Source organism: Anguilla anguilla, chromosome 6, assembly GCF_013347855.1.
Source record: "Anguilla anguilla isolate fAngAng1 chromosome 6, fAngAng1.pri, whole genome shotgun sequence".
NCBI classification, from domain to species: Eukaryota; Metazoa; Chordata; class Actinopteri; order Anguilliformes; family Anguillidae; genus Anguilla; species Anguilla anguilla.
Window position 1 is genome coordinate 61,387,789 of NC_049206.1, and position 20,000 is coordinate 61,407,788.

General features: G+C 48.5%; 2 protein-coding genes across 2 annotated transcripts in view; one reads left to right on the forward strand and one right to left on the reverse strand.

Moving 5' to 3' along the window:
* nek2 (NIMA-related kinase 2) overlaps nucleotides 1–4,069 on the reverse strand; it is a 4,923-nt gene extending 854 nt beyond the window's left edge. Inside the window, exons 1-9 of the mRNA XM_035420792.1 lie at nucleotides 3,682–4,069; nucleotides 3,205–3,422; nucleotides 2,616–2,856; nucleotides 2,389–2,471; nucleotides 2,114–2,240; nucleotides 1,664–1,910; nucleotides 1,504–1,558; nucleotides 1,065–1,144; nucleotides 1–337 (exon numbers count right to left, since the gene is read on the reverse strand). The exon at nucleotides 1–337 is cut by the window's left edge and continues 854 nt beyond it. Coding sequence (XP_035276683.1) covers nucleotides 129–337; nucleotides 1,065–1,144; nucleotides 1,504–1,558; nucleotides 1,664–1,910; nucleotides 2,114–2,240; nucleotides 2,389–2,471; nucleotides 2,616–2,856; nucleotides 3,205–3,422; nucleotides 3,682–3,777 — 1,356 coding nt within the window. The 5' untranslated portion in view covers nucleotides 3,778–4,069 and the 3' untranslated portion in view covers nucleotides 1–128. The remainder of the gene's footprint in view (nucleotides 338–1,064; nucleotides 1,145–1,503; nucleotides 1,559–1,663; nucleotides 1,911–2,113; nucleotides 2,241–2,388; nucleotides 2,472–2,615; nucleotides 2,857–3,204; nucleotides 3,423–3,681) is intronic.
* Nucleotides 4,070–9,200: 5,131 nt separating this feature from the next.
* On the forward strand, nucleotides 9,201–17,588 carry slc30a1a (solute carrier family 30 member 1a). The gene is made up of 2 exons (XM_035423580.1): nucleotides 9,201–10,094; nucleotides 14,346–17,588. The coding sequence occupies exons 1-2, from the start codon at nucleotides 9,500–9,502 to the stop codon at nucleotides 15,251–15,253; spliced, it is 1,503 nt and encodes a 500-aa protein (XP_035279471.1). The 5' UTR covers nucleotides 9,201–9,499; the 3' UTR covers nucleotides 15,254–17,588.
* The last annotated feature ends 2,412 nt before the right edge of the window (nucleotides 17,589–20,000 follow it).

The following is a 20,000-nucleotide window of genomic DNA, read 5'->3' on the forward strand; positions in this document are numbered from 1 at the left end:
ACATCCAGGTATATAAAAGAGAAGTCTGGCGACCAGGTTAGCGGACTGAGCCCTCGGGGTGAGGGGCCCTGGCTCCGCCCCCTGCCTGATGATGCTGTTTTCCCGCGCCGGCCCAGCTGAAGGCCCCTCTAGCGGATGCCCAGCATCTGCCTGCTCTGGAGCTGGTAGTGGCGCTCCACGTGCCCCAGCGCCTGGGCGCGCACGTTGGCCGCCTGCAGCCTCTTCTTCAGCTCCTGGCTCTTCAGCTTCAGGCGCCGCTCCGGCTGCCGGTTCTCCTTGCTGTCTCCGGCGAAGTGCACCTTCCTCTTCCCCGGCGACGGCGACTCCGCCCGCTCACCTGCAGGCAGAACCAGAGCGGGAACGTGAGCATCCGCTCGCCCGGATTCAGACATTACCGTCAAGCCGAGATCTTTACTGTTCTTCACAGGCACGGCCGTGTGCACAACGGCACAATTAAACTCTGAAACTAAAGAAACCCTCTCCTAAAACCGTTACCATAGCGATAACCGAGCGAGGTCTCAAACCCAATCATGAGCAGACCCGCAATGAGCCAGTCAATCACTGACTTGTTTGAACATATCAAAAGGCTTTGCCCTCTGCAGAAAAATAAAACTCAGTGATTGGTTTAGCATACAGCTGTTCCACACACTGCCCTCATTGCAGCAATGCTAACAGCGCTGGCAGTGCTACACGGCTGGGTTTGTGTCCCAGTTCTTACAACAGGGTCACCTCTACGGTGTGAAGGTTTCCTGAGGCAATCACATTCAATGATGGCTTTAGCGGGGGGGGGGGGGGGGGCATCAGCAAAGTGTCTTTTTTTTGGTTTGATAAAGTGAATTTCCGTAACTTCATTTTCCTGATGAGCAAAAACAATCTGAATGGAAGTAGGACCCATCAGTCTAGAGTCAATACCCTTACCACCACAGGGTTAATAAAAAGGTTTATTAAGTTAAATAGTAATAAAATTTATTTACAGATATAAACACATTAAAATGGCGGAGAGGTCAAAGGTCAGTGGTTTCCACACTTAAAGGCGGCAGGTGACCGGGCCTTCCCGCCCGTACCTATCAGCTCGTTGGAGTAGAGTGGAGCCAGAGCCTTCTGCTGCCGCGCCAGGCTACAGGTCCTCAGGAGAGACTCCGCCCTGAAACACAGGCAGGAGAGCGTGTGTGTGTGTGTGTGCGGGACGTTTAATGCGCACGCAAGCAGGAGCACATGCACAGAAGCCCCCACTCTTCCACTCAAGCTTCAATTTCAGATTCATACTTTTACTTTCACTGCATGTTTGCTTAAAATAAAACCCATAAGTTTCTCCAACTCCGTTCTGCAAGCTTGTGCTCTCCCCTCTCAGCAGCGGAGAACCTTCTAGAAACAACCATTAACTCACCCGTCTGTGGAGTTAACAGTTTGAGAGTTTCCTGCACTGTGAACGTGAGCTAAAGTCAAACATTTTTCAAGCTGACAAAGTGAGGAAGACAGGAAGTTAAACATTACCCAACGTACCTTGCAAGCTTCTCATCCGACAGCCGTTCACGAGCGCAAAGTTCCTGTTCTCTTTCTGAGGGGGGGGGGGGGGGAAACAAAACCATAAACCTTTAACCAGGACTGTGACGGAACTGCAGGTGAGGAACACAGAGGAGCGCGCTGCTCCTGCAGAACTTACGCTCCAGCCGCTCCTCCCGCTCCTTTAGGGCCCTCTCTCGCTCCTGCAGCTGCTGCTCCTTCAGCCGGAGCTCCGTCGCCACGGCGATGCCCGCCGCGTCAGCGGGAGCGGCGGCGGCGACTTTCGGCTGCTCCTGCTCGGCAGACTTCCGCCGGCTCCGCTGCTCGGCCTTCCGCTGCTCCTCCGACACGGCGTCCGCCAGCAGGCCGCTCTGCACGATGCACTCGACCGACGGCCGCATGTAGTCCTGACCAGGCATCAATAATCAATCCACCGCACACAGAACATACGCAGCCTTTCATTAAATCAGGGAGCACGGCTTAGACATTAATAATCAATCCGCAGAGCACGAGGAAGGAGGCAGTGGGAAATCAGTAACTTCCATTGTGACATCACAAGGTCACACTCAACCAATGGGGAAGGGGAAGGTTGGGAAAGAGGCGCCTGTACCTTTAAGTGCAGCATTCTGCACACCAGGGAGTTCAGGTCCTCTGAGTAGCGGTATGGGATCCGCCGGAACTTCCCTTCCCGGATCTTCTCCGCCAGCTCCTTCTGATTGTAGGCCGTGAACGGTGGCCTACGGGAGACGGACACACGGGTCAGCCAATGACACGGCAACGCCGCGAGAAACACCGCCACCGTCAGCCAATGACACGGCAGCGCAGGGCGAAACACCGACACCGTAAAGGCCGACACGCTCGCTCATCTTCAGAGCCGATACTCACGAAAGGGCACAGAGCTCGTACACCAAGCACCCCAGAGACCAGATGTCAGACTTCTCGTTGTAAGACGTCCGATTCATCTGCTCCTGCACAAGAAAAAAAAAGGGAAATTGCACATGAACACAGTCCAATACATTTAGTCATTTTCCTAAAATTCTCAAACTCCCGTAACTTGCACCCCAGCGTTTCTGAAACGGGATGGTCGCGGCGCGCGTTTCGGCGGGTCCTACCGGAGACATGTAGTACGGCGTCCCGACGAAGGTTTTGGCGAAGCTGGTGTCGTGGTTGAGGATCCGGGCCAGGCCGAAGTCGCCCAGCTTGACGTTCTGCTTGGCGTCCAGGAAGATGTTGGCGGGTTTGAGGTCGCGGTGCAGGACGGTGTGCCCGCCATCGCTACGGCGATGGCACTCTTTCAGCGCAAGCGCCAGCTGTGCCAGGACCCGCAGGATGAAGTCCTCATCCAGGTAGCGCCTGCGGGGCACAAACTCACTTGTGAATGAAAACCATGGCATTTCTACACAGACCTAGTGACTGAAATCATTACTGTGCATGGTCCCTGTCAAATAACATGTATATATATTATTTAAACCACCTTCATGGATGATTAACACTAGTCGCAGGTTTTGGAACCAGACCAGAAAACTACTGCTTGTGCTCTTATTGTCCCTAGCGACTGGAGAGGCAGCCAATACGAATGCAAACAGCGCATTTGTTCCACCTCAAAGTCGATAATATATATCAAGAAAGGTAGCGGGGAGTGACGCGTGTGACGTCATGGGTTTGGCCGGAAAGCGCGGAGGCGAGCGCGTGCGGACGCACCTCTCTTTGATGCACCGGGTGAGTAGACCGGACAGGTCGCCCCCCTCGCAGTACTCCATGACGATGTACAGCGTGGTGTTGCCGCGGTCGATGATGCGGTCGTAATAGCGCACAATATTTGGGTGCTTCAGTTCACGCAGGAGATTCACCTCGGAGACCAACATCTGCTTTTCTGCTTCTGCCATGGTACCATAATCCAGCTCTTTCCAAACAAGAAGCTACGAATACAAATAACGCAAAACAGATTGTGGCAAAATAAGACCAAACACATATGCACCGAGTACTACTAGCAATTGCAGTAGCAATGTTCACTAGCATATGTTTTGTTTTCCTGATTTTGCATTGCAATGCTGATCTTCTTGTGGATTACAGTCGCTCGATCACTGTACAACATGGTTAGCTGGCTAGTATGGCAAACGTTGACTTGGCTGATAACTGCCGCTCGTAACTTGATTACCTGGTTAGCAATACACTTACCTTTCCATCTGATTTCCTCCTTATCTTCTGACATTTCCCGTAAGATCCGGATCCTATGGTATACAAAACCTCATAATCTTCCACACGTGACGGCATCTTAATGTCAGAATTAGTTGTTTCTTCGAAATATTTCTGCTATAAAACTAACGTTTGTACATAAGCACTACAAAACTCAAACAGCTGTTTTGTTTTGTTTCCAACGCAGTGACGCCTTGGGCGTCGCTTGGTCTCCTTTTGTGTTGTCAGTTCCAAACAGCAAATAAGCTCCTCTGTGATTGATCGCTCGTTGAAAACAACGTGAGAATTTTCCAATAGTTTTGGTAAATGTGTCGTTCGCTATAAATGCGCTTCCTTAGCAAAACAGGGCAAGCCGACGTTTCAAAATTGGTGCTGTAATTCGTCAATCTTATTGGCTCTCTTTTTAGGGAAGCGAGGTTTTCATTGGTTATTTGTGGAAACAAGTCGGTGGTTGCTAAGCGTCAGATAACCGCGAGAGAACGAGAGAACGGCGCGTATTTAAAGGAGAAGTTACATTTGGTCGACAAATTATGCAGTTTTATTTACTATTTCATTTTTTATAATCGCTGTCAAAATGTAAAATTTAAAAACTGTGATTCCAAATGGAAACTCTTCGTATCAGCTAATGGCGAATGAGCATAAATCGAAAGCAAATTATTGATTTTTTATGAAAAAGCTTTTTATTATCATTTAAATGTTTTACAAATTGGTCTAATTTCAGCAATATGTGTTATTAAGTTATGGCCAGATTAAACATAGCGACTGTATCTTCCCCAGTTATTTTTAATTTTTAATTTTTTTCGGTTAGCTTGGGTTACACATTACCTATTGCAAAGAGAAAGGATGGCATTATGCTCGGCCCCAGACAACTGTTTTCATGAGGGTTTGTTAGTGAATCCCGCCTCAAATAATGCCTCAGATTGTCTCTATAAATAAATAAATAAATAAATAAATAAAATGAATGAACATGGATTGTGGCAGGAGTTACTTATTAGTACACACAGTAAATTGAGAGTATCCGTGAGATTCAACAAGAAATAATACAATCCTTCCACAAGGGGTCATTGAAGCTCATTTAGCTGACGTAGGCTAAGATAACTGCGTTTACATAAGAATCCAAGATCGGGAAGACCTTGCGTTTATGTGCCTTATATGAGCACCACACCTCAGCTCATAGGCACTGCTCAAAGACTAGATGCAGTTTATATGATAAGAACATGGACAACTTGTAAAACACACATACACATGCACCATTGAGGTTTATGGTAGTAATCCTCTTTGCACACACATGCACATACACGCACCAGGTGTGTGCAACTAACCAGAGGTACTTTTCCCAGATTGTTTCCAGTTTGGTCTTTAAAGGCAAACTCACTCAAGCATTCAGGAGGTGTGTGGTTTAATGATGTTTGCGCAGAAGCTAGGCACTCAGGATGACCTACCGAGTGCTTTAAAACAAGTACATTAAGCTCACAAACAATGTGAAACTGGCCTGGATTTGTTATCTAACTGACTGTACTGGGCTGACATGTACCTTTATTGTTTTACATTCTGCCTCATGCTGCAGGAAAGCAATTATGGAACTTCCATGGATGGAGAACTGAGTGTTATATGACTATTATTTTAAAGAGAAAAGAGACCATTATTTTATCAGCGTCAGACAGCAAGACGAGTGAGGAGATTAGCATCGTATTTCTGTTTCTGAATCTCACAGAGTGGTGAAAATGTGCTCATGACATGACCATGAAATTAGTCAACAGAAAGCATCCGCACTGAAAGACTGTTTGGCATTAGGTCATAAGGTGCATATTATCCAAATCAGTAGAGTGGGAAATCTTACTCACTTACTTTTTGTCCACTTGCAACCACACGTCTGATTTATCAGACCATTGAGCTGGTTAACATTTATACACACACCCTGGGTCTTCATCTGATGACATCATCGAATACCGCAATCTTCATCTTCTCCGGTGAAGACCCAGCTAGGGTCAAAACATCAACCAGTCCTGAGGTCTAATTAGCCAGATGTGGTTTGGAGGAAATAGTATTTCTGCAAGTCTCTGAACTGCCTTTCAGACAGAGACATGACCCCCCAAAAATCCCCCGCCCCTATTAAGGGGGGGCGGGGGTGGGTGAAAGAGATCTGATTTCCAGGCTGTGACCATGCTGCTGGTGTCCAGCAGACATATCCAATCATATTCACTGCGTCCGTTTTCCTGTTCTCGCCGTTAAAACTCCCTTTTCGAAGACGAGGCTCTCTTATCAGCTCAGACACCCCATTAACAGGCAGTCCCCTGGACGTCTGGCGTGGGGGTGTCTGATCAAAGCCCGGCTCACAGTGCTGCCATTCCCACACCACAAGGCTGTGAATGATGCAATCACACTGCCCTCCCCACTTCACTTTCTCAACGCATTTGAACAAATTCATGAAGCTACAATGGCCAAACTGTTCCAACACAAATCGCTGTCATTTTGAAGGAAATCGGTAATCTAAAAGATTAGATAGGCAATCTTTCTCTTATCTCATTGTACTTTATCTGTTTCAGCACGGGGTAGCACTTTACCCTCATGGATCATACATGCAGCAACTGTACGGTTATGGGCGTAGATATCGCCGCAGTATCTGATTCTCTTCAGTCAGACTGTTTAGTAAACCCCTGGTTATGATGCCATAATCTGGTTTTGCTGCAGCAGCACTGATGTGTATCATAGGTAGTTGTGGGATTTTAATGTTAAGCTCCTTTAGCGTGACAGTTTGCAGCTGAAGAAAAACATGAACAGCAGGCCAGAACTCTCCAGGATACTGCTGCTTCTTCTGACGGACACTACACGCACATTAGCCCAAGGGCAAAACACATTCTGTTTATATGACATAAAATAAAAAAGGAATAAAATGTAAAACTGTCATGGTATAATCAAAAAGACAAGTTCATTGCCAAAGCATCCTAAGAAATCTATTTCTGTCACATCTGTTTTATTGGGCTTCTTTTTCATGATGACTTCAGCTTTGTTTTTGTGGTTTGACCAAGTCATTCCACTTCCTGTTCAACAGGAAGTGATGTGAAACTCTCACTTTTTTATAAATTTTAATTGTGTAGACAGTAACTCAGTTTTTGTGGTATTGGCTCTATACTCCAGCACAATAGATTTTTTTTTCTTTGTTTACGTGACTTATAGTTCAAATTTAAAATGAATATGGCATCATCAACACTTAACAAATGGCTGCCTTATTGTAATAAAGGACAATGAACCTGGTGATTGTTTTTAACATCTGATTGGCCAGTGCTCAGACAATGCAGTGCTCCAGTGTTAATGATGTGACCCTGCGACATACCATAAAAGGCATTGTGATCAGGGTAACCAATGAACTGATCTCTTTATTTGCAAAAACCGGTCCATGACACCACATTGCCGACCCAAATATTGCAGCCTGGTCATCAAAGCCTGATACATCCCATACAGCCCAAGGCCTTGATATACAAGAATGAAAGAGACACAAGCTGTTAAATCATCCTTCTCATATCTTAGAAGAGGCTGCATGGTCCAAGGTCAGCGTGAGACTGAGAAAGCTCTGTTCCACTTGAGCGATGAGGGAAGGTGGGCCTGTGTGTACGCGATATGTGAACTTCCCCTGGGGTGCAGACCATTTTTTAGTTAAAAGACAAGTTGAAGCACCAAATGAATGTGCAGTTTTTCATAAATATGGCAGAACAGAATTGAAAAAATTCCCTCTTCAAACATCACGGGTCAACAGCTATCCAAATCTGTGAAATAAGGATTGGCTGTTTTGTGGCCTAAGAGTTTAAACCTGGGGTTCAAACTCCAGTCTAAGCACATTGCAATCAACTCCCTGGATATTTGATGATGACACGACTGCTGCCTAGTCATTTACGTTTTTTTTTTTTGGCAAAGTTGTTGAGAGCAACATTCAACATTGACCAAAATCACAGTAAAGGGCAAATCACAGTAAAGGAATCCATTATTGCTAAGGATATCTTCTTCATTACAATGGGGCGTCTCTTTGTCAAATACCAAATGGAAGTGTATGCTGTAAAATAGTAACCATGTACAAGAATTATCAATAGTAATGCCTATCATCTTCATTTTGAATTTAAAATATTCTGTTAGTGCATATGTGTCAAATTTTGTTTATGGAAGTTATTAGAAAAAAAGTGGAAAAAAATTGAAACATAAAATCTATCATTCCAATGCCATTTATTGAAATTAGACATGCTGTTTATTTATTAGGAAAAACACATACATTGTACATCCCTGTATACAAAGACAACAATACCCTTCAGATCTTAAAATTAATATATGACATCACATTAAATGGGTGAGTGTCCTCTCGCATGCAGAATAAATGGTTGCATTTCCGAAACCACAATTGAATAATTTTCTGTTGTTTCCAGTATGTTCCATCTGTAGACTGCAGTCCAGATGTCATTAAGCTGTTCATATGCTGAATAACAAACAGCATTTCATTTTCCAGTTACACTTTAAAAGCCAGGGAAAGGCTTGAGCTTCCTTGGCTTGCCTCTTGTTAATATTGAATGCTGATTAATTCGGAAATAATGCTTCTCTTTGAGTGGGCCGTAAAGCCCCATTGTTACAGGGACTAGTAGAATCAGTGTGGAATTGGCTTTCGATAAGCATGCTGTGATTACATTTATGTGCTCCAGCTTGAAAAAATAAAGACAGTCATGACTCATGAATTATGAAATCAGGGTCTGATTAGAAGACCAGCCATTCTCAATATGTGCACTGGTCCCCACATCTAATGGTCTGGTAAGAAGGCTTGTGGTCTACATGGCCAGCAAAAGCTATGAGTTATAATGGCTCTGAATTGAATGAGCAGATTAATACCATTCCTCTATACGTTAATGTTTATTCCTCTGTACTCAACAATGTGCAGGGATATTTACTTTATTGGAAATCTGCTTTATCCAAACCTGTGGATCATGTGGATACTCTGTACTCTCCGAAGTATAGACTCTAAACCGTGCTGGTCTTGGCGCAAATATTAAACATACAAATACAATTCTCATTCAGTAAAACACAAAATATTTAAACCAGTAGGTGATCGATGCCATTTCATTTAGATGATATGCAATTGCTCATAAACAGCTGCCAAAGGCAATCTATTATTATTATTTTTTGGCTAATTAAACCTGAATACATTTTGGAAATAGATTCCAATACTGTAAGAATTCAGTTTTCAGCACAGCACCACAGACGGTAAACTAAACTTCTACTTGATGAGAACACCATTAATGAAGCAAGGCTCCCGAGTTCGTGGGTCAAGGGTTGGACAAAAAGCGTGTGGAAAAATCCCCTGTATTTCCCTGTCTGAGCCTTTGTTGATTTTTACAGCGATTCTGTGGGTGATGAATGACCCTCCGACCAACCAATAGGGCTCTGAAACGTAACATGTCACTCATGTCATATTTCTATGGCTCTGCCCGCTACCAATCGCAGGACCGGGGCGTGTCTGCCCAAATTGCCTCGTTCCGTGTGTAAACTTTACCGGTTCGGGTGCAAAGTTACAACCGTCTGCAAACAGCTGAGCGGTGGAATATGCTACGGTATAGCAGCTAATCAGGAACTGTGGTCTTTCTTTTTTCCAACTGAATTGAATCTTCAAATGGAAGGGGAGACAAATGATAGGAGCTAATATATTAACTTATAATTATCGAGCTAGAATATAACGTTACATTGCTGTGGTTTTTTGACTGACCGGAGTTCGTGACTGTTTCCAGCTAACGTTAGCTAACCAGTTTATTCAACGCGAGGAGGTAAAATGGCTTGTGAGCCCAACTTTGTTCGGCTGCTATGCATGCTTTCGCTGACTTTTGGGTTTTTCATTGTGGAGGTAGTAGTCAGTCGAATAACATCGTCCTTGGCAATGCTGTCGGACTCGTTCCACATGCTGTCGGACGTTATCGCGCTGGTGGTGGCTTTGGTGGCCGTCCGCTTCGCCGAGAAGACGCAGTCGAACAACAAAAACACCTTCGGATGGATCCGGGCGGAGGTGATGGGCGCCCTGGTCAACGCTGTTTTTCTCACGGCTCTGTGTTTCACCATAATCCTAGAGGCCGTCGAGCGCTTCACCGAGCCCCACGTTATCGAGAAACCCTGGGTCGTCATCGGGGTTGGGGCTGCCGGGCTTCTTGTGAACCTGCTCGGGCTCTGCATGTTCCACGGACACGCCGGGAGCGGAGGACACGGGCACTCGCACGGGAATAAAAAGAACAAGAGGAATAAGATGTGTAAATCGGACAGACCGTCAGGCAACGGATCATCCGTTGAGGAGACCAACAACCTAGTAGGCAACTGCACCAATAGCCCCAACGGCGTCAGCACCGACAGCAGACCCCGGCATGGAACGACGCACGGTACGACCCTCTCCCCATCTCTCCCCCATTGTCTCTGGGGGAAGATTTACTCGCTAGCGGGCTAAAGAGCGACCCTCTTAGCCCCGTAGGCTACAACGCGCCTGCTTCCCGAACACGATTCTGTGTTGGGTCAGAATACTCCGACGAGCAGACCTGCGGTCATATTCCGCGATTGGCGATTTAAATTCACCGTAAATCAAGTAAACGAAACCACTGGGCCGAGTAACTCTAGGTGGGCTGATGGGTAAAATGCAGTAAAACTGAGCCATGGCTGTAAAATGCGTGTAGGTTTAAAAATCCCGCTTCATATTAGGTCAGTGCGGTACTTAATGGACATATTTGATTTATTTTACTGATTAATCTTACCGTGTTCCCCAGCCTACATGAGGACAATTGCCGTCTGTTTTTTTATATATATTTGAACAGTTTATTCTGGGTTAGAGTTGGAAACACGTATGATGTTAGCATGTTAGCTCCCGAGGACCCGCCACTGACGACCCAAAAGGCAAGAGAGTAAAAGAGCGGTCCCGAGTGGTCCAAAATGAATTGTAGCTCGCCAGCTATGGTCGCGGTTAAACTGTACGCATAACCACAACGGTGCAGTAAAAATATATTTTCCGTGTCCTTGTTTCACTTGGTGGCTCTATCTGGCGAGCAACACGGAATTTCAACTCGTAAGGCTGGGTCTGGGATTCCGCCACGGCCCAGTACGGAGGGAGAAATACACATTCAGAGGCTGTTGGCAGAGCCTGAGCGGATTTCGGTTTCCACAGTGCAGTTCGGTGCTTTGGAATGGTATCTCCCCCCACCCCCTCCCGGTTTTACGTCAGGTGAGGGGCACTGGACTTAGCTGCAATTTGTCAAGACTCTTCTGGTCTAATTCAGTCATTTGCTCAACCACACGGGAAGCCGGATGATACGGCTGATTGAATCAAGGGAACAGATGCCCCTTTGAGTCCATAACCATAGTCCTCTTCAGCGCACAGTGATATTTATGTGCGATTGCTGTAAACCCAGCATATAGTAGTTATGTGTGGGTAATAATTATCTAGTGTTGCGGAGCGTGTATGTGTAGTCATGTGGGTTCTGAAAGGTACGCGCGTGCCCTTTTAAACCAAACCAAGGTTTTTGGAAGGGAACGGGGACGATGCATGCAGTGTCACAGGTATTCGGTGTTACAGCCGAACGCTGGAATTACATAACCTACGGCCTGAAGTTAAGTGGTGTACAGGCACGAGAATGAGGATGTGCGGCTTTAAGTAACGAGTGAATTAAAAAAAAAAAGGAGAAAAGGTTGTGATTTGTCCCTGAGTGTAGTAGGCCCAGCAGAAGACTGTTTCATGTGTTTCTGTTCCTCTCTCTTTATCCTCCTCCCTTCTTCAAACATACCAGTCCTTTTTCTGCTGTGTGGTGGACCCCCCCCCCCCCCCCCCCAGTCAGTCCCCTCTGCTCCGTATCTCACATGCAGCTGAAATGCTTTAGTGAATACCCAGCTGCGTGTAAGGGATGTGTGCTGTGTGTAAGGGGATGTGTGCTGTGTGTAAGGGGATGTGTGCTGTGTGTAAGGGGATGTGTGCTGCGTGTAAGGGGATGTGTGCTGCGTGTAAGGGGATGTGTGCTGTGTGTAAGGGGATGTGTGCTGCGTGTAAGGGGATGTGTGCTGCGTGTAAGGGATGTGTGCTGCGTGTAAGGGATGTGTGCTGTGTGTAAGGGGATGTGTAATGTGTGTAAGGGGATGTGTGCTGTGTGTAAGGGATGTGTGCTGTGTGTAAGGGGATGTGTGCTGTGTGTAAGGGATGTGTGCTGTGTGTAAGGGGATGTGTGCTGTGTGTAAGGGGATGTGTGCTGCGTGTAAGGGATGTGTGCTGTGTGTAAGCGATGTGTACTGTGTGTAAGCGATGTGTGCTGTGTGTAAGGGGATGTGTGCTGTGTGTAAGGGATGTGTGCTGTGTGTAATAGGATGTGTAATGTGTGACTCTGGGTAAGAGCAGCTGCATCATGCCTGAAGTGTGAAGTGCCAGTCATGATGAGTCGTCATTACAAGTTCTTACATGCAGCACTACCTGCAGCACTGCGCTCAGTGGAAACTGTGCTCTGTGGTAACGCAATGGCGTCCAGAACTGCACTACACTCAGTGGAAACTGCTCTGTCGAAACACAATGGCCTCCAGCACGGCTCTGTGGGAACTCCAGTTTCAGGAAGCAACATTTTGCTGTTAGAAGACTTCAGAAGGAGGCAGAACTGAACAACTTAGCATTTTATTTAGTGTGTAATTTGACACCCTGAATCTCCACCGTCACCAGAGCTGTATTTTTAGCCCATTAACATGTTTAACACACTGTCCTTCTGTGGGTCAAATATCTGCTTTTGTTTGTTTGTTTTGTTGTTGCTGGGAATTGATGAGGTTACAAAGACACTATATAGCAACCAGTATCATATACACGTCTATGTCAACATACATATTTTGAGTTACATAGGAGTCCTGAGTATATTATTAATCTCATAAGACACATTCTGAGCGTTTTGTCCACTCAGTGGAAACAGAGCATGTTTGAGTTATTCTGTCCTGTCAGTGGAAACACAGCATGTTTGAGTTGTTTTGTGCTCTCAGTTGAAACGGTGCATGTTTGAGTTATTCTGTCCTGTCAGTGGAAACACAGCATGTTTGAGTTGTTTTGTGCTCTCAGTTGAAACAGAGCATGTTTGAGTAACGCAGGTTTATTTTCCTAAGAAATGACAGTGAGGAATGGGGACAGCAGAAAGCGACGCTGTTGTGCGAACAGCTCGTTTCCTGAGTCCCAGCTGTCCTTTCCCCTCTCATCACTCACTCCTCTCTTCCCTTTCTCTGGCTCCACTCTTCCATTTCTCTGGCTCCTCTCTCTTTCCCTGTCCCCCCTCTCTCTTTCATTCACTCCTCTCTTCCCTTTCACTCGCTTGTTCTCTGACTAAACTGTTAGAACTTCGTTGCAAGTGAGACTCCATTTCCTCATCAGGATAGCTAAGTAAGTTCATTATTAAAATCTTTCCCTCGGTACAGTACCTACAGGAACTCCCTACAAGTAACAGGAAATGGCACAACTATTGATCATATTCTCCACCATATTCATATACACATATACACTTAGCATTTTTATACATTTTAAATTGCCAGTTCTGAACATTACAATGTGATTGAAAGATACATTTTTAATTAATCTTAAAAAAAAAGAAAAAGAATTGACCTTTGAGGAATGTGCCAGCTTGTTGGTGATTTCTTTAAAGGAGGCCCCGCCCCCATCCCCATGCCCACCAATCAGGAGCTGAGCTGTGATTCAGCCTCAGGGGTTGGAAAGGAGGCTCTGCTGGTTTGAGTAAGTGGAGCTCCTCCCTCCTGGCTGGTGGGCGGGGCCCTGGGTGATGATGGACAGCTGGCGGGGCGGGGTGGTGAAGCCGAGGGGCCGCTCATTTCCCGCTCTGTGCTCCAAACGTTCCAAACGTTCCGGGCCAAGCGCCCGGAGAGGGGCGGGTTTGGGGGTCCAGGCTGGAATAAAACCCCCTTGTTAGTGTGGGTGGTGGTTTGGAGGTTTTACGGCTCTGTAATTGTGCTGTCGGTGTGAAGGCTGAGCTCTGGGGGGGGGGCAGACTGAGGTGGGGGGGGGGCTGATTTATCTCCCTGCCTTTCTGCAGTAACTTTACGGCCTGTTCAGTCCAGACACCCCCTCTGCCAAAAATAAAGTATCCCTGGAAACACCCCCCCCCCATTTTCAGTGATGGGAGAATCGAGTGGAATAGTTTAAAATGGCTGTCTGTGTAAGCGCTGTCTGTGTGTGTGCACGCTGTGTGTGTGTGCGCTGTGTGTATGTGCTGTGTGTGTGCGCGCTGTGTGTATGTGCTGTGTGTGCGCGCGCTGTGTGTGTGTGCTGTTTGTGTACGCGCTGTGTCTGCGCACTGTGTGTACGCACTGTGCATGTTACACATTTCTGTGAGTTACCTCCTTCACAAGGACATTTTTACATCTCAGGAGGACTTTTCTGCAACAAATGATAAATCTGAATGCAATACTTTGCTTAACTATAAGAATAATAGGTATGTCTACATTAGGTGTGTATCAGTTATATTTAAAAAATGAATTAAGGTTTATTAAGTTGTTCATTTATATATAAATTAGTTTTATAACAGAAAAAACTGCATGTGTAAATTGCGTGGTGGGCGTGTCCATGATGTGACTCCACCCCTCCTTCTGCCCTGACTCCGCCCCCTGTCCCCCCGCAGACATCCCGTGCAGCGACAGCCTGGAGCTGCAGCTGAACGGCAGCGCCCCCTATGAGGAGCTGGAGGACGCGGCCGCGTCGCAGCTGAACATGCACGGGGTGTTCCTGCACGTGCTCGGGGACGCCATGGGCTCCGTCATCGTGGTGGTCAACGCCCTCATCTTCACCTTCGTCTGGCAGCCCTGCGTCCCCGGCGAGTCCTGCACCAACCCCTGCATCCACAGCCACTGCCCCGGCAACAGCACGGAGGCGGGTCCCCAGGGCAACCTCACGGAGGCGGGTTCCCAGGGCAGCCGCGCGGAGGCGGGGCCGTGCTGGGTGCTGTACCTGGACCCCACGCTGTGCGTGATCATGGTGCTGATCCTGCTGCGCACCACCTACCCGCTGCTGAAGGAGTCTGCGCTCATCCTGCTGCAGACCGTGCCCAAGCAGATCGACGTGCACCTGCTGAGCGAGCGCCTGCGCGGCGTGGACGGCGTGCTGGCCGTGCACGAGCTGCACATCTGGCAGCTGGCGGGCAGCCGCATCATCGCCACCGCGCACATCAAGTGCCACGACCCCACCTCCTACATGGACGTGGCCAAGCGCATCAAGGCCTTCTTCCACGACCAGGGCATCCATGCCACCACCATCCAGCCCGAGTTCGCCACCGTCAACTCCGAGTCGCGCATCTCCCTGTGCGAGCTGTCCTGCCGGACTCAGTGCGCCCCCAAGCTGTGCTGCGGGGCGGCGGACAAGCCCGCCGCCGCCACGGACACCACCGCCGCCACCGAGAGGGAGCCCAGCGACGGGAACAGCGCCGCCCTGCAGGTGATCAGCGAGACTGCGGCGGATCAGGCCTCTGTGCAGGTGCTGCCTCAGCAGGACCCCAAGGTCACCTTCTCCAGAGAGGTGGAGTCATCCCTGTGAGGGGGCGGAGTCGGGCAGTGTAGCTCCTCCCCCACCCTGAGGAGCTGATTATGTGGCCCCTCCCCCCCACCCCCCACACACACACACCCTTCTCTCCTGGCCTGATGTCTGGCCCTGCCCACTGCGTACAGTTCATTCACAGACAGCACCATGATCCTCTCTGATTGGACCGTTCTCACTGGGGCGGTGTCCGAGCCGGTCGCCAGCAGTGTGTGTGTGTGCTGAAGCGTCTTCATACGGGACACGGGGGCTGAGACCTCCCTAAAGAGAGAGAGAGAGAGAGAGAGAGAGCAACAAATGAAACTACACACACACACGCATACATGCCTTCACAAACTCACGCATACACGCCTACACACACTCACACACACACATGCCTACACACACACACACACTCTTAAACACATGTGCAGGCTTCATGGACTAATCCATTATAAAGGTAATGCCTTTCCACGGCTAATCTGCTATATCTCTTCTTTTTTTTTTGTTGGCTTTGCACAATGTATCTGTCAGCGCTCTTACCCCAATTTAAAATTATTTTATAAAAATTAAAAAATAAGTTATGTATTTAAGTTATTTGCCAGTATCTTATCTGATAGATGCTTTTTAAACTGTAGCCACGGTAACACTGAAGATGTTGTTTGTTGCGAGTAATGGTGGCTTTGGCGTAAGCGGTCCGCTGTAACGCTGAATCACACTGTCTGTACGGGCTGCTTTTCTCGCCTTGTGACTCTATAAAAATAGTTTATTGTAGCGGAGAGGACCGGCAGTGTTTGTCTCTAACAACCTTTAACTTTTCCAGTAGCGCAGACGCACACCTAAGTACATATTCATATACATAAAAGTCCAGAACTTTCCTCCAAAGTGCGCTGTTCTGTGTGTTAGCGTGCGGTTCTGTGCGTTAGCGCGCGGTTCTGTGCGTTAGCGTGCGGTTCTGTGCGTTAGCGTGCGGTTCTGTGCGTTAGCGTGCGGTTCTGTGCGTTAGCGCGCGGTTCTGTGCGTTAGCGTGCGGTTCTGTGTGTTAGCGCGCGGTTCTGTGCGTTAGCGTGCGGTTCTGTGCGTTAGCGTGCGGTTCTGTGCGTTAGCGTGCGGTTCTGTGCGTTAGCGCGCGGTTCTGTGCGTTAGCGTGCGGTTCTGTGCGTTAGCGTGCGGTTCTGTGCGTTAGCGTGCGGTTCTGTGCGTTAGCGTGCTGTTCTGTGCGTTAGCGCGCGGTTCTGTGCGTTAGCGCGCGGTTCTGTGCGTTAGCGTGCGGTTCTGTGCGTTAGCGCGCGGTTCTGTGCGTTAGCGTGCGGTTCTGTGCGTTAACGCGCGGTTCTGTGCGTTAGCGTGCGGTTCTGTGCGTTAGCGTGCGGTTCTGTGTGTTAGCGCGCGGTTCTGTGCGTTAGCGTGCGGTTCTGTGTGTTAGCGCGCGGTTCTGTGCGTTAGCGTGCGGTTCTGTGTGTTAGCGCGCGGTTCTGTGCGTTAGCGTGCGGTTCTGTGCGTTAGCGCGCGGTTCTGTGTGTTAGCGCGCGGTTCTGTGCGTTAGCGTGCGGTTCTGTCCGTAAGATACTGGGCAGCTCTCTGTGGATTTGTCTCTTGATATACTGGTGGGAACTGGACAGAGAAAGTCACTTAGTGAATGCTGTCTTCTCTTGTTTTGCCATTATTTCTGAGAGACAGATAGTCCCTCGGGGGGTGGGGGGGGGGGGGGTCGGGGGGGGGTCACAGTGATGTTGAATTCTCCTACTGTTCTGTTTTGGGAAAGAGACCTTTTTTCCCTGGAGCATTGTGCTACTACTTTGCATGACCAAGCTGAAGTGTGTTGTGAATCACAGATGAGTATAGAGAAACACTTTTAGGCACTCACTTTTAAATGAGTAAAATGTTGCGCTTGATTGGCTATTCAGATTGGGGCGGGCAGGGGGAGGAGTCAAACTTTTCTCTCATCCTGAATGTGGATATGAGTCTCTTCCCCTCTCATGGGGGGGCGGTTTTTCAGTCAGATTCTCATGGATGATCTTTGTGGCCTTTCCATGAGTTTGAAACTTCATGACCCCACTCCCTTTTTCTTAAGTGTTTAATGCAATCTTTTGAAGATATGGTTCACAAATGCATTTCATATTTCCACACAGAATAAATGTATGCAATATGGATAAATGTTCTGAATCGAGTGGGTATGTGCTTCTCCGTCACACGCATCCCCGGTCGTCACCACTTAACCAGAGCGGACTGGAGCTGGAGGGGAGGATACACTGTCTGTGCAAGATTTTATTTGTCATTTTTGGATTTTTAAATGTATCTGGCAGTTTGAACAGTTGTTTTTTATGGTATATATTCCTGTAAAAAAAAAGAAAAACAGTGTTGTCATGGTGAATTAAACTTGCCCTGCCCTTCTGCTCCGTGTCTTTGTGTTTAAAGATTTTTCTGGAAAATCAGCGGAAGATCAACATTCCCAGGGGTTACTCGTGCCTCATTATGTCTGTGATGTACAGCTGGGTGTTCAGTAGCTGGGTGCTCAGTAGTTGGGTTTTAAACAGTTGGGTGCTCAGTAGTTGGGTGCTCAGTAGTTGGGTTTTAAACAGTTGGGTGCTCAGTAGCTGGGTGCTCAGTAGTTGGGTTTTAAACAGTTGGGTGCTCAGTAGCTGGGTGCTCAGTAGTTGGGTGTTCAGTAGTTGGGTTTTAAACAGTTGGGTGCTCAGTAGGTGGGTGCTCAGTAGTTGGGTTTTAAACAGTTGGGTGCTCAGTAGCTGGGTGCTCAGTAGTTGGGTTTTAAACAGTTGGGTGCTCAGTAGCTGGGTGCTCAGTAGCTGGGTGCTCAGTAGTTGGGTTTTAAACAGTTGGGTGCTCAGTAGTTGGGTTTTAAACAGTTGGGTGCTCAGTAGTTGGGTTTTAAACAGTTGGGTGCTCAGTAGGTGGGTGCTCAGTAGTTGGGTGTTCACTAGTTGGGTGCTCAGTAGGTTTGTGTTCAGTAGCTGGGTGTTCAGTAGCTGGGTGCTCAGTAGTTGGGTGTTCAGTAGTTGGGTGTTGAATATTTGCACACTCAGGGTGCTTTATGGGACAGTACTCACTCAACAGGCACAAATGGGGATTTTGGAGAGAAAAACGTTTGGGTAAGGGTAAACAAGTTACTGTTATTCGGGTCATCTACAAAGCAAAGCTGTAGTTTCGATAAGTTGCAGATGCTGTGGATGTGTCTTGGTGGAGGTGGAGGTGCTGTTTACCTGTGATATGGCGTCAGAAAGCAAACAGGCTTATCCAGGTGAGCTGAACACTGGAGCACAAAGGTCAGCTGGCTGAAAAGAGCGTGTTCAGCAAAGGGGTACCCCAGTTTCACAATTCCCTGCCTAAAGAGGGTCCAGCAGCCCTGCTCAAATCTGCCAGCAGCCTGCCCTGACCCCAGCTGCTGCTGGGGGGGGGGGGGGTTTACAGGTAAGTTGGCAGGTTAGGTGCTTGAAGAGAGCCGTGGGTGCCAGCTGTTCTGGAGAAGGGGGAAACCACCGAGAAGCCGCATAGCTGGGGGAGGGGAGGGGCTTGTGATTGGCTGAGAGAGGAAGTGACAGATGGTCTGTTTGATGGGAGGGGGGCAGGGCTGAGCTGACCAGTGGCTGTGAGGCAGAAAGGGGGCTTCTTCGGAGGGGGGGGGGTGTGGGGGTAGGGAATGTCAAACTTAATTCCTGCAGGGCCTGTGTGTGCGTGTGCGCGTATGTGTGTGTGTGTGTGTCTGTGTGCGTGTGTGTTTGGTTGAGCATAACTAAACTATTCCCTGGCTATAAGACAGGGGCAAAGTATACAATGCAGGTTTCTGCTGGGGGGGTGGGGGGTGGGGGGGCAGGCGAGGGCAGCTATTTGAGGAGCTGAAACAAAAGAGGACTGTAAACCTCCCACCCCCCCCCCTTCTACAGGTGTTGAAGTGAGAGTTCTGCTGTGATTCTGGTTCTGGTGTGCTGTATGTAGATGAGGGTTCTGATGGGGGTGGGGTCTGTGGGAGGTTGGAAAGGGGAATGCTAAAGAACAGGACTGGTGGGGGGGTGGGGTTGATGGTAGGGGGTGATGTTAATGGTGGGGGGGTGAGGGTAGGGGGTGGGGGGTGGGGTTGATGGTAGGGGGTGGGGGTGAGGTTAATGGTGGGGGGGTGAGGGTGAGGGTGAAGGTAGGGGGTGAGGGTGGGGTTTGGGCAAGGGCAGCTGTCCAAGCAGAGGAAGTGGTGGTTCACACCCAGGCCCGGCTGGAGGGAGCCGCACAAACAGCTGCTTTCATTGGTTAGAACAACACGGAGACGCCGCCTCGCGCTTGAAGAGCCGGCTCTGCAGGGGAGACACGTAGGGGGGCGGGGCTTAGCGGCACGTCAGCTCTCTGCTTTAAGTGCCCAAAAGGCAAACAGGGTGAGCTGAAATATATCGCTCCTTATTCCCAGAATCAAAATGGCCCCGCGTGTCTTTGCAGCCAGGCCGTTACCATGGAGACGCTAGAAGTTGTTTACGGCTGGTGAGAAAATTTTGAACAAAGATGGCTGAGAATTCTGCGGCCAGTCAAAGTCGCTGTTGCTGTGTTTTAGTCGTTAATTTAATGGTGACGGGCTGGAGACGAACAGGCCATCGCAGGTCCACAGTGATGGCTGCTCCCTCACCCCCCCTGAGGGGGGGGGGGGGTCTTATGTAAGAGCACATGATCCAAACTCCAGCGCTCGACTGAACTGCACCTCCGCTGTCCAGCCGAATTAGCAACAGGGGGGTGCGTCTGCCCCCCTCCCACTGTACTGAATTCCTCT